At 39.7% G+C, this 18,142-nt stretch overlaps 1 protein-coding gene across 3 annotated transcripts in view; it reads right to left on the bottom strand.

The window, feature by feature from the left end:
* The window catches only part of ATP13A4 (ATPase 13A4), a 159,870-nt gene that overhangs the window by 87,258 nt on the left and 54,470 nt on the right, over nt 1-18,142 (bottom strand). For all 3 annotated transcript variants that reach the window (XM_047788920.1, XM_047788911.1, XM_047788928.1), the window contains exons 3-8: nt 13,286-13,432; nt 8,489-8,559; nt 8,177-8,257; nt 6,612-6,681; nt 4,706-4,840; nt 1,648-1,717 (exon numbers count right to left, since the gene is read on the bottom strand). In XM_047788920.1, the coding sequence (XP_047644876.1) occupies nt 1,648-1,717; nt 4,706-4,840; nt 6,612-6,681; nt 8,177-8,257; nt 8,489-8,559; nt 13,286-13,432 (574 nt within the window). The remainder of the gene's footprint in view (nt 1-1,647; nt 1,718-4,705; nt 4,841-6,611; nt 6,682-8,176; nt 8,258-8,488; nt 8,560-13,285; nt 13,433-18,142) is intronic.

Consider the following 18,142-nt stretch of genomic DNA (forward strand, 5'->3'; position numbering starts at 1 on the left):
CTGGGGTAAACAGAGACCCCATTCTTGAAAGGCCCACACAGACTTTCACGTGCACCAGGTCCCAGGGCAAAGCAAAGTTTCCATAGGAATCTGGGTTGGACCTGACTGCAGTTCTTGGAGGATCTCCTGGGAAAACAGGGAGTGACTGTGGCTTGTTGTGGGGGAAGGACATTGGAGGCAAAGCTCTTGAGAATATTCAGCAGCATGCCTTTCTCTGGAAGTGGCCATTTTGGGAAAATCTGGCCCCACCCATCAAACCTGAGAAGCCTCAGGACAAATAACAATGCAGGCAGGATCACAGCCCCACCCATCAGTAAACAGGCTGCCTAAAACCCCCCCAGGCACACAGCCACCTCTAATCACACCCAGAGACAAAGCCCCACCCACCAGAGGGATAGGAATCAGCTCCACCTACCAGTGGGCAGGCATCAGTCCCTCCCATCAGGAAGCCTACAGCAAGCCCCCATACCAACTTCAGCCACGAGGGGGCCAGAGACCAAAAGTAAGAGAGTCTACAACACTATTGTCTGCAAAAAGGACACCACACCAAAAACCTATACGAATGAAAAAAAGACTTGAACCTAGGAGGTAGAAAGAACTTCAAAATTTAATAATAAAAAAAAATCTAATAAGAAAAAGATTTGAACACACAGGTCACCAGAGAGGATATACAAATAGCAAATAAGCACTTGAAAAGGTGCTCAAGCCATTAGTCATTAGGAAAATGCAAATTAAAACAACAATGAGATACTACCACTCATCTATTAAAATCACTAAAATTAAAAAAAAAAAAAAAAACCAGCCACATCGAGTGCTGACAAGAATGCGGAGCAACTAGAATTGTTATACCCTGTTGGTGGGAATGTAAAATGGTACAACCACTTTGGAAAATAGTTTGGAAGCTTTATTTACCATGTAACTCAGCCATTAAACAGTTAAGTATTTTCCCATAAGAAATAAAAGTGTATGTCCATAGAAAGACTTGAACCCAAATATTTAGGTGGCATTATTTGTAAAAGCCCAAAACTGGAAACGACTCAAATTTCCATCAATACGTGAATGGATGATCAAACTAGTCTATCTAGTTTGGGATATTCTGTCTAATATGGAATTCTACCCAGGAGTGAAAGGGAATAAACTATTAATATTCTTAACAAAATTGATGAACTTCAAAATTATCATGAACTTGGATCCCAATGAAATTAACCCAGAATGTATTATAAAAGACAAAAAGCGCATTCGGTACAACACCATTTATAAAATATCCTAAACATGCAAAGGGGTTGCCTGAGGATGGAGATGAGCAGAAAGGCTGAGAGGGAAGATTAAAACAGCTATAAGGCAAGTTTTAGGGGTAATGGATAGTCATCTTTATTGCAGTGATGGTTTCATGGTAGGTACACATATCAAGAAATATCAAATTATACACTTCAAATATGTTCAGTGTATTGTATGTCCATGTCAGTTTTACCTCAAAGGTTTTTTTAAAGGTTAAAAAAAAAATCTGAAGTTCCTCATCCCTTTAAGTAAATGCACAGGAAAAGATACACATGAGGATGAGAGTAGTAGGAAGAATCAGAAATACCCACTTAAATCCTTTTCCGATTTCACGTGGATAGCACAAAGGTCTGAAGTGAAGAGACTTACCTGTTTTCCCATATACAGAGACTGTAATGTTATTATGTGATTCAACTAAATGGTGGAGCTTTACGGATTGCTGAAAAAGAAGAACAGAAATAGGAAAAGCCTTTTCTACCTGAGGATAGATCCCAGATAATATTCAGTAAAGTGCTAGCCTTCTTTAAAGGTGGAGCCAACTGGGTGTGCTGTCTAAAAACAAGACTAAGCAGCCTCCTACACAATTGAAAAAGCATCCAACCTCACGCTGCTCTTAACCAGTGACAAGAAGTACGTGTTCTTTAGTAGAAAGGAATTTCTCACTGTGTTCAGTCTACCCAAAAGAACTTTGATCATTCGAGATATACATTTATACCTAAATAGCTTCAAAAACCAAGCGTTATTTCAGCTTCAAGTCATCCCATATCAGAGTTCCTCATCTATTACTTTATAAGGAGTTTAATGGTTCTTGCAATTTCCTCATAATATTTGCTGTTATGGTATATGAAATACATGGGATATTGAGAATGAATAAATAAGGGGGGAGACAAAAACAATAACAAAATTATATTTGATTTCACATTTATTAAGAAACTACTATGTGAAAGACCTTTTATATGGTTGGGGTTTAAACATTCCAATCATTTAGTGTTTTCATTTTTTTATTCCGATTTTTTTATTTAAGATACCCCCTAAATCTCCTGCTTCAAATCACTTACAAATCTGTTTAATATGTCCCAAGAATTATCAATAGAATAACATAAGATGAAAGAGTGTTCTGCTGTTAAGTTATTCTTTTATTCATTTGTGCACTCTCTCAATACTTATTGAACAACCCTTATGTATCGGGGGCTATGCTAAAAGGTCGGGGGAGAAACGTCAACAAGACAGATATGGTTCTTTTTTTGTTTTAGGGCTGCACCTGCAGCACACAGATGCTTCCAGGCGAGGGGTCGAATTGGAGCTATAGCTTCCAGCCTACATCACAGCCACAGTAACACGGGATCTGAGCTGCATCTGCGACCTACATGACAGCTCATGGCAACGCTGGATGCCCAACCCACTGAGTGAGGCCAGGGATCAAAACCACATCCTCATGGATACTAGTCGGGTTCATTACCACTGAGCTACAGAGGGAACTCCCAGATATGGTTCTTACCATCAAGGATTCACGATCTACTAGAAGAAATACATTAAATCAAATAATCACACATATAAATATATCATCACAATTGAAAAGAAAAAAACAAAGTGCTTTGGGACCATATATAGCTAAGCAATAGAAATTTTCCCTGGAGAAGTGACATCAAATCAAAATAGGATGTTGATATATGAGTCTTAAACTCATAAGAGACATTTGGACTTGAGACACATATAAAAATTTGGAAGTCATTAGTATATATATGGTATAAGGATAATGAAGAACTGAAGTGGGAGGAATATTTACTTCTCACTTACACTGTTTACTTCTGTTTGAACTTTTCTTTCTTATGACCATATATTACTTCTTCTAGTAAGGAAAAAAAACTAACTAGTTAAAAAAGAGGTATTGTTTTTTTTAATTTTAAAACTATCTATGAGCCTTAGCATTATAATGTTGGCCTTAACAAGAGTTGTTTGAATGGAGACATGAGAGAGGAAACCAGCTCAGTACAGGTGAGAAAGGAGAAAAGGATGAGTAAACGAAGAGAGGGTACAGAGTTCCCTAGTGGCTCAGCAGGTTAAGGCTCAGGTGTGGTCACTGCTGTGGCTCCGGTTACTGCTGTGGCTCGAGTTTGATCCTTGGCCAGGGAATTACCACATGCCACAGGTGTGGCTAAAAGAGAGAGAGGGAGAGCATAAACAGGTGGAGAAGTTTTGCTATAAAAGGGAGAAAAATAGTAGCGTAGTAGCTGAAGTTAGAAGCATGACCAAAAGAAGGAATTCTTTTCATGTTTACGTTTTTTCTTTTTCTTCTTTTAATATTATGGCCACACCCAAGGTATATTGAAGTTCCCAGGCTAGCCAGTGATTGAATCCAAGCCTCACCCATGGCCTTTAGCCCACCACCCCAGACAAGGATCAAACCTGCACCTCCATAGCGACTGAGCTGCTACAAGTCAGAGTCTTGACCCACTAGGCCACAGCACTGACTCCCAGTTTTTTCTTTTTTTAAGTTGGAAGAAGCTTGAGCATGTTTAAATACTGATGGGAAAGCACTTGAGGAGAAAGAGGCAGAAGGAGTTATTCACTGACCCCATGAGCATGCCGAGAAGGTAGGAAAGGATGCTCTCCGAAGCACAAGCAAAGGGCACTTCCTCCTCTGTTATGAGATATCAGGGCAGGAAGGGGATGGTGACAAAAGTCACCTGCAGTTGGACAGTGGGGAGTTGAGCAAATTCCTGTCCTACAGTCTCTATCTTTGCAAAAAAAGCAATGAGATTATCAGCTGAAGTAGAGAAAAATGTGGAATGTGGGTTGTTAGGTATCTAAGAAACTTGAAGGAAGCTTTGGTTTGAAACTTTAATTTCAAAGAATGGGAGAGCATGTTGGCCAGAGAGACACAGAAAACTTGCCCCGAAGAGGCTGGTATTCATGGATTTATAGTGCCATCAACTAACACATACTGTGTGATTTTTTTTTTTTTTTAACCCCAATGGCACCTGGAATCCCCAATATAGGCACAGGGAAAGGCAAGAGTTGGACTGGGGTTTTGACAAATGTGTACCAACCAAACATAAACGGCAAAAATATTACGCACTCCTTTGTTAAATATTAAAGATTCCTCCACCTCTACCCCTCTTCCACCATCTTCAAGATCCATCAGTGCTCTCTACATAGATGCTTTCGTTTATACTAGATTCACAAATTGGCCTATTCAGGCATAGTAAGCTAAAGAGCGAGAAAAAATAACTTGAATGTTAGGCATTGAAGAAGGGCAAAGAACTAACACTTGAGCACTAGCTATTGTGCTAGATATTTATAAACTTGTTCTCCTTTGTTATGGAGAGGGCAATGATTATTTCCCAATTATACTTTTTTCTAACAAAATTTTAGCACAGTCACAATTCTTCCTTTCTGAGACCATAGGTTTGGCAGAAAAACTCACCTCTCTGAGATCATACACTGTCAAAGCTATGGAAATGATGGACATGATTATGATGGCAAAAGCGTACTCCTTATAATCTTCACTAAACCACAGACAGACACTGAAGAGTTGAAATATATAAAATGGATTTAAAACCTGTTGGCAGACATAAAAACAGGAAGACAAGCAAGATATTTAGGCTTTACACTCAGCTCTTCATTGGCTTGGTATCATAATCATCTCCATGACATAAAACATCTCACACAATATTCTTATTCTTGGAGTTCCCGTCGTGGCTCATTGGTTAACGAATCCGATGAGGAACCATGAGGTTGCAGGTTCGATCCCTGGCCTTGCTCAGTGGGTTAAGGATCCGGCGTTGCCGTGAGCTGTGGTGTGGGTTGCAGACACAGCTTGGATCCCGCGTTGCTGTGGCTCTGGCGTAGGCCGGCAGCTACAGCTCTGATTCAACCCCTAGCCTGGGAACCTCCATATGCCGCAGGAGTGGCCCAAGAAATGGCAAAAAGACAAAAAAAAAAAATTCTTATTCTTACTACATTTATGCAGCAATTGGCATGCACCATACTCTGTGCTAAGCAACTTTACCTGCATTTCCTCATTTAATTCCCATAATTATCTTTTTAACTAGAAGTTATTATTACTTATCGCCATTGTAAAGATGAAGGAAGTAAGCCTTAGATCTTGAGAAACTTGCCCGAGGGCACAGCCACAGCTATCACAGACAAGGGCTTGAACCCAGGCAATCTGGCCCTAGAGCACTTACTTTTCATCACCACAGTGCCTTATAATTTTACAGTTTTATCTAATGTATCCTCATGTTGACCATCACAACAGGTATGTGAGGAACAGATATTATTATGTCCAATTGGCATTCACTGGCCTTCAGAAGCATGAAGAAGTAGGTCGGGTTTACAAAGTTAAAATTCTTTCTGGTTTATCATTCTTCTCTGTGACACAACATTGCCATAGCTGCAGCCATTAAAGTATTTTAGATGAATGTAGATTCGAAGGCTAAATTTTCTCATAGAGAACCAGGCTAAAAGTTGTAATCTGGAATTGAGCATCTAGAGCACTATGGGAGAAAGTAGAGATTAACTCCAACAGTTGTAGTCCTGCTTTGGTTAAAAACATTTTGTGCCTTTCCTCAAATTCCCTCTGGTTGATTTCCATCTTTCTCAACTGGGAACAGCAGTCCTCGCCTCTGGTTAGAGAACAGATGCACAGAAATTTTCTTATCAGTTTCATCTGCTCTCTTTCATGCTTTAAAGCTTGCTAGAAACATTGAGAAAGTAGCTTGAGTTTTGAGTTTAGTAAGCCTTTTTTAAGGCAGAAAAGAAGAAGGTAAGTGCAAGAGAGGACGCAGAGTACAGCAGTATGGTTATAGTGTCAGAAATAGTCACTGTAAAATGAAAAGTAAGCCCAGTGATAGAGTCAAAGAGGAAAAAATTCAACTTAGTAAATGATGGTCAGATCTTTCTTTCTGTCCCACACACACATTGAGAAAGATAGAACTAACAAGGCTGAAGAGATGTTGAGAAAATTTTGGATGTTGAGGACATTGTGTATGTTGCCCATAAGAAAGGGATTGAGTTAAGTTTTGATTATTACTTTAATTTCACAGAGAGGAGACAGGATCAAAAGCATAGGATTCAAAAGAAAGAGAAGAAACCTTGTGTTCATCCAGTTATTAAAGAATAAGTAGATAGACAAGGGTCCCATCTTATGCTGTAACAGGCTATGTGTGTCCAAAAATGGATTCCAAGAAAGAGTAGAGATATGCTTATGCCTCACATTCTTTGAAAATATCCCAAAGTACAGTTATTATTAACAAGCAGCATTCTCGATTATTTGACCAGAACCAAACTTTGTTATTTTCTAGCCAGCACCAAGAGAAAATACTGATTACCTCCTTGATGAGCAGTTTCCAGACAGGTGTGATTTCAACATCGATAGTATTTGGCCCACATATTAACCTCCTATAGGGAAAGATCATAGATCACTTACTAGTAATAAAAATGAAACTCATTTCTCACCCATTCAAAAAAAGTCTACTCCATGTTGCCCTTCATGCCTGTTGTAGCAACACAAGCCTCACTTATTACAGAACATCCCTATCTTTCTCAAACGAACTGGGGAAGGGGAGGGTTTCCAGGGGCAAAACCAATAAACTTGCTCATTTTGCATTTATTGAACTAGACTCTTCCTGAGGTCTAAATATTTCCCTGATGGTAATTTGGATATGTCGTTTTAGTCACTGTTCTATTCATGTAGTTTCAGGATTGACATTCTCTCAACTCTGGCTTCATGGATGTGGGATGGAGGACTCATTACAAGAAAATGGTGTTACTGAAGAGGAATACGGTACCTACTTTCCTACTCCTATTTAATTTTAGGAAGTGGCAGAATTCATTTTAATGTGAATAAAAAGGTGTTGAGTTCTCAAAAATAGCTCCATAACAGAGTTACACAGCCTTTTGATTGAAAACTCGGAGATATGTTTCTTTGATTATGCAAAGCAATGAGCCTCTGTGAGTTATTTTGCTGTTCAGAATACTAAATCCTTTCTCTGTGCCTTCCACATGAATGCTTAGACCAAAGAGCTTAACAGAATGTACTACAGCAATACTTCTCAAAGTTTAAAGTTCATAGATACCCTTGTGATCTTGCTAATAGGAAGGTTCTGATTCAATAAGGGTGAAGTGTGGTCTGGGATTGTACATGCACATGATGCTGATGCTGTAGACCCTGGGTCTCTTCAAAGTACCACCTAACTCCACCCCAAAATGGGGTAGAGGGGAAAGCAAGAATCATAGAAACTTAGTCATAGTAACTTAACCCATTTGCAGAGTTCTCCTCCTCTTTTTTAATAATTAGGAAACTAAAGCCCAGAAAGGAGAACCTACTTGCTCAAAGTCACACAGTGAATTAGTAACAGACTCTTGAGAGTCTACCCAGCGCCCTTCCCCAACCTCCCTCCTCTGCCCAGTATCTAATTCAGAATTGTGGAGCTCTGTCTTGCATGGTATTCTGTTGCTGCTCTACATATTATTATCTACCTATGTTATCATACTATAATCTATATTGCAATCAAAACTGATTCAACCTTGTTATTATAATAACCTTCATAAGCATTAGGCAGAGGAGAAAGAGAACTAAACCTACAGTCAGAGAAGTATTTCTTCTTCTATGCCTTCCATCTGTGTGACCTTGTTCAGGCTATTAAACCTCTCTGAGTCTCAGATTTCTCATCTGTTACATTGAAATGAGGAGAATATCTGTTCTAACTCCCTCACAAGGTTGTTCCAATAAGGTGAGATGATGTATGAAAAAGCATTTAATTTAATAATACTAAATAGAGCATTATAATATATTCTGATATTGATCAGTTCAGATAACTGTTTCTTGGGCTCTCTACTTGACTAACTGGTAACAGTTGTTTTGAGCTGCTATAGATAGCAATACAAGTGGTACCTAATCTCTTGTTCTTCTGTTGTTAGGCCAGATCCGAATTTTAGATGTATCTTGGCAGAACTGAGCCAGTCTTCCAAAGAACTAAAATAATAATAATGAGAGAGACATATTTAGCAACAATATTTATTTTGGCTGTGCCTTCAGCATGAGGAAGTTCCCAGGCCTGGGATTGAACCCATACCATAGCAGCAACCTGAGCCACTACAGTGACAGTGCTGGATCCTTAACCCATTGTGCCACCAGAGAACTCCTAGCAACAATATTTATGAGATAATATTTTTCTTTTTGGATGCAATTGCTCAAACAACTTACCCGATTTTCTGGAATTGTCCTTCTAAGTTGTTCCAAACGTATCTTATTTTCTGCACTTTTATGCATCTCACCTGCAAAAGAAAAGTACTAGGAAGGAGGATCAGTGGATATATAGCAGTTCAGTGACTAAAGAAGCACTTGTGGAAGAAGCAAAGATAGAGCCCTTATATACTTATTTACGATTTTATCCTTTCCTAGCTTATCCTATCTTTGGCTACTATACAAATGGCATCCTTTATTGGAAGTCATCATTCAATCAATGTGTATCATGGGCCTGCTGTATGGATAAGTATATAAGCAAAACTCAGCCTCCGTGTTCCACTACATGATAACCTAATGAGGGGAGAAAATATATTACAAAAGGAAAACTATACCATACCGTCAAATTGTGTATATGTCAAAGAAATAAAAACATAATAAAATAAAAATTATAGTATAAAATAGTGTAGAAACATAGAGGGCAGATGACAGAAGGCATCTTGAAGAGGAAGAATCTGAGCGGCATCCTTAAAGGATTGGAAGAAATTTGCTCAGATGAGAAGGGAAGGGGGCGGGCGTTTCAAAGGGATCAGGCACAATTTCATTATGGGGGAGGGGCAAGTGAGGGCGCCGATCTGCCAACCAAATGGTGAATGAGGCTGGAAAGGTAAACAAAGATCAGATGACACGTCCTTTACATGCTAGGATGAGGTATTTAGGACTTTTATCTTGTAAACAATGAACTAGTAGAATAATCTATAGAAAAGACTCTGAAAGAGATTCGACTAGCAGCAGGTTCTAGAGGAGAATGAGGAGGTTACTGCAGGAAAATGAACTCCTGGAGGCGAGGGCTAAGGGTTTTTGCAGTGGAAAGACTAATGCTTGTGACAATTATGCCTTCTTGTTTCTGATTTCTTTAATCAACCTTATATGTGAATCTGAATTTCCATTAACTGATGACCTAATTAAGCACACACGTACACACACACAAACGGTAAGACATTGTTATTGAGGAAATGATGATGACCTAATTTTGCACATTGGAATCAACTGAGGAATTTTTTTTTTTTTTTGATATGGATGCCTAGGTCCCACCTCTAAAGAGATTCTGATTCATTTTTCTGGGTTCCAGCCTGGGCATAAATATTTTTAAACTTCCTCAGGTAATTCAAATGTGCAGCCAAAGCTAAGAGACAGTGTTCAAGACTTCCTTTTATAGCACCTCTGATCACTGTGTCCTTGGGAAATTCATCAAAATGTCTCTGCACCTCAATTTCCCTATGAATAAATTGAGGCAATTATCCAGATTATTTCTAAATTCCACTGCAACTCTTCTGAATATGTTCTATACCTATGAGAATTATAGTCAGTATAACCACTAGATAAAATCTAAAACTGGAAAGAGCATATAGTTGGTACGTTCCAAGTGCTCAATACATCTTTTTTCAAATCTTGATAGAGTTCTTTTTGTATCGGAATAGAGTTGATTTACACTGTTGTGTAAAGCAAAGTGATTCAGTTTCATATATATATATACACGTATTTCAGATTTTTTTTCCCTTATAGGTTATTACAGAAAATTGAGTGTAGTTCCCTGTGCTATACAGTAGGTCCTTGTTTGTTATCTATTTTATATATAGTAGTGTGTATTACACTTTTTATTAAACAAATGGGTGAGTACTTTCACAATCACATGTCAACTAGAAATATAATTTAAATTCCTAAGCTCCAAGACCTGAGTTACTGCCAATGACTATTAACCTCGTTCAATAAATATATGTGTATAAACTTACTGTGGTAAACATTTCATGATGTATGTAAGTCAAATCATACTGCATACCTTAAACTTTACACAGTGCTGAATGTCAAATATATTTCAATAAAACTAGAAGAAAAAAATATATGCTTGTGTGTGCACGCATGCACACATATATGCATTCATAGTTACCAAATAAAGGTATTAAATATTTTAGTTTTTATTTTACTGAATGGAATTGTTTCAATGTGTTGGTTGAAAAATAATATTTTAAAAGATAAAGCCTATCTACCAACTTTCAGTATAAAATTGGAGTGAACAGGCCACTGGGAACAATTCTTCCTCCACAAGAAGCAAGTTAAGGTAAGGAAAAGTGACCAGCCTGGGGTATGTTAGCTGTCATGATTCATCTTAGAGCCTCAAGTTTCTTGCTTCACATCTTCCTTTCCTTTCCAGTATTCTCTGCAATTGTGCAAACAGAGCTGGACTGTAGTCACAGCTACTGTTTACTGAGTACTTGGTGGGTGGGCAGTATTTTTCATCATCCTGTGATATTATCTTCATTTCCACTTTGCCCCTTAAGTTCATTCCGATTTAGTGACTTTCCCAAGATCATATCTATTATGAAGCAGCTCTGGAAATTGAACTCAAGCTCCCCTGGCCCCCAAGTCTATTCTCTCAAGGATCCAATAGTCAAGCTAGTCTCAGAAGATGGTCTGAAAATCCCTCCAGTAGTCAAGTTGTATAAGGTGAGAGTTGCCTACTGTATTAATGCTCTAAGTTCAAAATTCCAAGTTAAAAAAAATTTAAAAGACAAAGGATAGTAGAATGTGGAATCTCTGCTCAGTTAGAAAACCTAGATCAATAGGCTATGAGAAATTTATAAAATATAATAGATCCAAAACAGCAGATGAAGGCAGCAAAAATGAGGAGGAATAAAGAGGTTGTTGGTAAGTTTTATGTCAGGTCAGAAAAGAGAAAAACCCATTATCTCCTGACAATTTCTGAGACTATTCATGGCAGAGCAAGAAGAATGAATCCATCATAGACCTTTTAAATATCTTTGAGATTCCCCAAGTAGGATGTATCTCTGCCGAGGTTTCTCAGATTCCCTCACCCCTTCAGAGGCTCCAGAAGCTGGTAAGAGTACGTAAAGCATAATATTTTACCAGGGGTGGAATTTCTTTACCCATTTTCTGGAACTTCAGACCAGGAGACAGTAATCTGAGGAAATCAGGGATCTGCTATGGGGTGATTTTCATCTTTCTGCTCAGAACCAGGAATCCTTTCAATCTCCAAGTTTTCCGCTCTTCATTTCTTGTTGGAACAAGTTGTAGGAGCATCTTGTTTAACAGGTTAGGCACCGAGTTTCAATCTTGCATATAATCCTACAAAATGGCCCTGGGAGTCTCCTTCTAGCCTACCTTTGCTGCAGTCTCCAAACGCCCCCTATATGGCCCTGAATGGTTATCATTTTGGTATTGTCTTGTTGTTATTGTTATCATTGTTGCCATGGCTGAGCCTGTGACAGCTCTTCCAATTTTCTAAAAAGTTTCAGTCCTTCCTATGAATATAGCTCATGACTGCTCACAAATCACCTTTTTATTGATCTTCTCACTTCAGGTTCACAACAGTCCTGAGAGACAGGCAGAGAAGACATTACTATTCTTATATATAAAAAGCTCAAAGCTCAGGGAGGCTGTAACCAACCAAACTCCCTATGCCATATGCTGGCAAATGAAGATATCAAGCCTGGGTGTCAGCACTTTCCATTTCAAGACCTCTGCCCCCTCCTCACATTTTGTTTGTCTATTTGACTATTTCTTCATTTGACTGCCCGTTGTTTAATGCAGTGTTTAATGCAATGCCCATTGTTTAATGCAATTAAAGATGGTAGAAGTCAATAATACTCTGAGGTCATGTCCGTGGGGATACCTACATCTCTAGGTGAATGGCCATCTAACAGATTAAGCTGCCTGTTGGTTGAAGGTGCTTGACCTCTTTTGCTTTCGTTTATTTGGGAGGTTAGGACAACTGGGTGATAATAATGGACAGTAGAGAAACTGCTCAGCAATTGCCTTTTATTATGATCTTGAGCCCATAAAACCAATTTAAGCAGCTGTCTACACATATATAAATGTAAGAGAAAACAGTCTGTGTTATAAAATGTGTTTCTCATATCAGTATTAACTGGTCATAATCCAAGTAGTAATAATTTAATATGATGAGAAGGGAGTAACCCAAATACATTTGGATGACAGAATTCAAAACAAGATCATTTTACAGACATAGCAAATTTCTCAGGATATTCTTAGGGGGCTGCCTTTACTATAAGACAAACGCTATTGCACCGATGATCATACAGGGCATGATGCTACCAAGAGCTAATATACAACAAGCATCTACTATGTACCTGCCACCATATCAATCTTTGTATTTCTTAATTAATTAAATTCCATCAATTAATATTGGAGGGAGGCACTATCGTCATTTTGTACATGAGAAAACTGAGGCTCAGCAGAGTTTGGTCCTTGATCCAAGATTGCACAGTTTAGAACAATGAAGCTGAGATCTGAACCAAGCTCTGTGTAGCTCCAAGATCTGACCTACTGCATAGCACAGAGAACTCCATTCAATATCCTGCACTAACCTATATGGGAAAAGAATCTGAAAAAAAAATGGATATGTGTATATGTACATGCATAACTGAGCCACTTTACTGTACACCTGAAGGTAGCACAATATTGTAAAGCAACTATATTCCAATGCAAAAATAAATTTAAATAAATAAATTTTAAAAATCCATGTTCTTTGCAATGTTCTACACTGTCAAAGACCGGCAGAAAGGAGGACCGGAATTTAATCTTTTTTTTGAATTGAAATACAGCTGCTGTACAATCTTAAGTTACAGGTGTAAAATACAGTGATTCACAGTTGTTAAAGGTTATACTCCATTTATAGTTATTCTAAAATATTTGCCGTCTATGAATTTAAACTTACATTCGGCGGGAAAAAAAAGATGAACTTTCTCTAGCATCTGCAATAGACACATAGGTACTTACCTTCAAGTCTGGCTTTCTTATGGCTCTGTTTATGATATACTCCTCATCTGTGATGAGAGGGTGGTCAGGAGTGAGGCGAAATGTGCTGTTTAATGCCGACAGGCAGATCCACGCTACCTTTTTCCGAGAGTAAGTTTGGAATTCATCCTGAGGAAATAAACACGGAAGCCCCCCGTGAAGTTAAGAGAAGTCATCAGGCTAAAACTCAACCTGAAAAACGTTGTTTTAATGTCATTCTGTACCTTAATGGTGTTAATAAACACCCTTGACAGGATGATTTGCCTCTGAAAGCTGGGAGATCTAGAGCCTTGAATGAAAAAGTTATCATCACTTACAGAGGAACCAGGGTGTGAATATGAAGCACGGGCGCACACAGCAACGCTCAGGACTCATGAGGCAGGTTCCAGTTTTCCCAATTACCCTCCAACCAAGGGGCTATGGTCAGATGCAAACTGCACAGTAAACAAACAAAAAACCCAAGCAAGCATTCCAAAGTGTTTCTGCAGGTCTCGAGGGTGAGGAAACCAGGCCAACTGAACCATCCCCCTGTTTTGAGGCTTAGCTATAATTCCACCTCTTCCAAAACAACCCCATTAACATTCTCCTAGGGGAGGAGGAGGGTGGTGAGAACGACAGGACTGTCACTGTACTAACGGCAAAAGATTCTCATGGTCCCCCTGTCATGCTCCCAGTTACCTTCTGCCTTGCCTTCTCTTAGTTCTTCCAAACTACCTTGAAGGTAGGGACCCTGTTTTGCCATCCTTTATATCCCATCCACATGAAGATTTGCAGCCTGCTCAGTGAGAGTCTGATGAATGGATGGAGAAAAGACCAAACGCCTGGACTGAACATGCCCAAGGGTAATTGTCAAGATGTTAGCACCGGAGGCACTGAGGGCCCTTTGTGCAGGAGCCTAATTGAAGCTGCTTCCCTTTGCAGTTCACTGATGATTCCATCACAGAATAAAACTAGAGGGAGCAGCACTAGATTGAGTAAAAAGTACCACAATGGTCCCTTAGAGATTGACTTGATAATAACAGTGGTTATTTTCTGAACGGGTAAATGCTACACATAAATTCCACTTGGATGTCTGGTAAACCTTGGGAGCCAGGAAGAGCGGCCAGGGAATTCAAGCTTGGGAAAGACTCTGATGCCTGAGGAATGTAGGTCAGAGCTGGGGATTGTCTCCACCACACCCACTTTTACCAGGGAGCGTGTCTGAGCTGACTCTGCAAAAAGCAGACAGAAAGCATAGTAGTTGTAGCTAAGTCTCTTACACTGAATCTTCTCAGGAGGAGCCCAGCACCATGCCTTTGCTCCCGCTGCTTCCTTAGCCTGGAATGTTGCAGGCTTCTCTCCTTTCTTTAAGTCTTTACAGGTCTAGATCCTCACCATCCTTCAGGGTCCAGCTCAAAGTTCATGTCCTGGGAACCTCTCTAATGTCTCTGAGGCATTTTTCCTCCAAACCATCAGGGCACTTGAGCTTCTTACCACAGTCCAACTCCCTGCATCGCCCTTTGCCCCTTCACTTTATCACTCCTCTTGGGTAGGGATGCATGTCTGATGGGTGTCTATGCTCCAGCCAGGCCTAGCACAGATTCTGAGAGAGAGAGACAAGAGAGGAGGGAGGAGGGAAACAAACAAAGAAAGCAAAGCAAAGGAAGTAGGGAGGGGAAAGGAAGGGAGGAAAGGAAAAGAAAAGAAAGGAAAGGAGAGAAGAGGAGAGGGGAGGGGAGGAAAAAGAGGGAGAGAAGGGAGGGGAAGAAGGAAAAACCTTAGTAGAAATTTGTCAACTAATAAATTAATTTGAAAAATCAGTAAAATTGGGAGTTGCCTGGTGGGTTAATTGTCCAGCGGCGACTCTGGTTAGTGCTGTGGTTCGGGCTCCATCCCTGGCCCAGGAACTTCTACATTACATCATTTTTAAAAACATTGCTAAATCAAGTCAAATCACATTTGCATGGAGTGGTCTCCAGAGCCTGAGAAGGACAGAAGATGGCTACACAGCCAAGGACTAAGCCATGGAACTGGTGGATGTGTTCTAGATATTGTGGAATAACCCACCTCCCTAGAACACAGCTTGACATAGCTCAGCATTATGTAGCTTCACCTTTGACCACACTGAAGGGTAATGTGGTCTCTCTGTCATGAGAAGAACTTTCAGTTTCTAGCAATAACAGTAATAAAAATAATTAACACATTTTGCACTTTCTATGTTCTAGGCACATAACGCCATGTGTGTATTATTTCATTAAAAGCTCAGAGACCTTATGAGGTCATTCCTATTCATTATCATCCTCACTCAACAAGTGAGAAAACTGAGTCACAGCAGGTAACCATTACAGCAGGGGTGTGACATCCTCATCCCCCAGCCCCATTTACCCTCTGCCCTAGTCTACATTTTGTTTGAAAATACAACTTGATTGGTCTATTTTTATATGCAGCTAGAACTAGGATTGCCAAAGAACAGAGTTTCAATGAAACCCTTGGTAAGAAAACATATAATTTGTATATAAATAGGAACACACAATATAAAAGTGGCATCTGGACCAGAGACTTCTGGCCACCAAGTGAAGACAGTTAGAATGACAAGCCATTCTTGGTCCCCTTACAGGAAGCAAAATAATACAAACTGCTAATTCTCAAATGATGACTTAACAGTTCATAAAAGCTTTTCATGTCTGTTGTCTTATATTAGGCTCACAATTCTCCAAAGTTGGTATTATGGTCTCCATTTTGCAGGGGAAAAAACTCTTCATCATCAAGGCTACGATTTGCCCAAACCGGTGTGGTTTGGGGAGCAAGAGGGAGCAGAGATCCGAGGCCAGATCTTCCCACTCCAAGACTTGGCTCCTTCCCTCTTTATTTTAACAAGTTGTCCTGTGGTGTTTGTGGCTCATATAAAAAAAAAACCCTTGAATTCTAGACTGTGTGACAAATAGCATCCCGTTTCTCAGAACCTCTCATCTCCTAGCAACAGAGGACCCGATTCCCAAAATCGAGCTGTCACCCTCTGGCCCAGTGTGAGAGCACAGACCTCAAGACTGCAGTTCCAACAAAGGGAAAGCTCTCACAGGCCAGTGTTAACCCAAGACACCGACCGCATGCCTTAGTCTAGGTGACTATTAAAGGCTGGGATTCATCTTGGTGGGTTTTGTTTGTTTGTTTGTTTTTTGTCTTTTTAGGGCAGCACCCACGGCATATGGAGGTTCCCAGGGTAGTGGTCAAATCAGAGCTGCAGCTGCCGACCTACACCACAGCCAAAACAACGCCAGATCCGAGCCGCATCTGCGAACTACACCACAGCTCATGGCAACGCTGGGTCCTTGACCCACTGAGTGAGGCCAGGGACCAAACCCAAGTCCTCAGGGATCCTAGTCAGATTCATTACCAGTGAGCCATGACAGGAACTCCACAGAATAGGATTCCTTAGGCTAAATAAAGATGCCATAGTGAGACACTTTTCTTAGATAGCATCACTGACTTTTCTCTTGTTTACTACTCTGGTAAAATGCTGTAAAATCATTCATATTTTAAAAACTATAAATGGAATGTAACCTTTAAAAATTGTATAAAAATTTGTAGGAGTTCCTTGTTGGTCTAGAGGTTAAGGATTCAGCATCGTCACTGCTGTGGCTTGGGTTCGATCCCTGGCCCAGGAACGTCTGCATGCCAGGGGGTGGCTAAAAATAAATAAATTAAATTACATTAAAATTTCATTAAAAATTAAAGAAAATTTAAAGAAATTCACAAAAATTCTTATGGGGGAAATAAGGCAAAGAAAGGATGGACCGTCACTGCGAGGCGGTCTCTCTGGGTGATACCAGCTTCTCTCCATTTTCAGCTCAGTGTTGTACAATGTAGAAAGATCATAAGCTCCTTTATGAGTTCAAATCTCAACTCCAAACCACACTGAAAAAAATCATTGCAACTCTCTCCACCTAATTTTCTCTATCCAGAAAGTAGAGATGATAATACGCATTTCATGGATGTTTAAAGAATAAAACGCAATAATATAAAATGACCTGGCCAACAGCTGAGTGTGACAAAGGCTAGTTGGGTACAGCTCTGAACTTCTTTTCCACAGTATGTTGTTCCTGAGTTCTTTCTGTAAATAGGGATTTATTTTCCATTTAAGGAAACTTTAGAATCTCTAAGAGCCTATTTTTTTTTCCTTTCTGGAAAAGTATATTTACCTGCAAAAGTCCATTCCCACTTAAGTCTGTTTCCCAGTCCCCTCAAGCAAGTAATGATTTGTAAAATACCTAAGTGCACCAGAAGAGCTACCACTTGAAATAATCGCTTTGTAATGCAGATAATCCAAATTGTTTGCCTGGCGAATCTAGACTTTGTAACGCCTCGAGTCTCATTGACCAGGCTTTACCTCCTCTTTACCAAGAGAATTAACCAGGCCACTCCTTGAACTCTAGAATAGTAGGATTTGAAATAATTCAAGAGTGGATTTCAAAAAATTGAATGTACACAGGAGACTTATGTTTGACCCTGGACCGAAAGATAGAGAAGCAAACCCAGGCATTTTTTTTTTTACTTCCTCTGGCCTTGCAATTTCTGAGCCTGGAAATGCCAGGGTAACTTTTATACGGAATGAAGTGAGTGACCTTGCTTATCTTCTTTCAACCATTTGCGATAAGCCCCTCATCTCTCAGAATTTAAAAGCAGTGGTCCCTTCAAGTTCAGGCCAGTGCTATGACTTATCCTTTTGTGTAGGAGTTCACTCCACAATGGGTCATACTTCTGACCATTGCCTTAAAAAGAAAACAATAACCCACTGCAACTTTCCAAAGGTACGTTAAGAAATCAGTATTTTTCACGTGGAGACACACTGTCTTGGATCTG

The sequence above is a fragment of the Phacochoerus africanus genome, chromosome 1, assembly GCF_016906955.1.
Source record: "Phacochoerus africanus isolate WHEZ1 chromosome 1, ROS_Pafr_v1, whole genome shotgun sequence".
Lineage (NCBI taxonomy): Eukaryota > Metazoa > Chordata > Mammalia > Artiodactyla > Suidae > Phacochoerus > Phacochoerus africanus.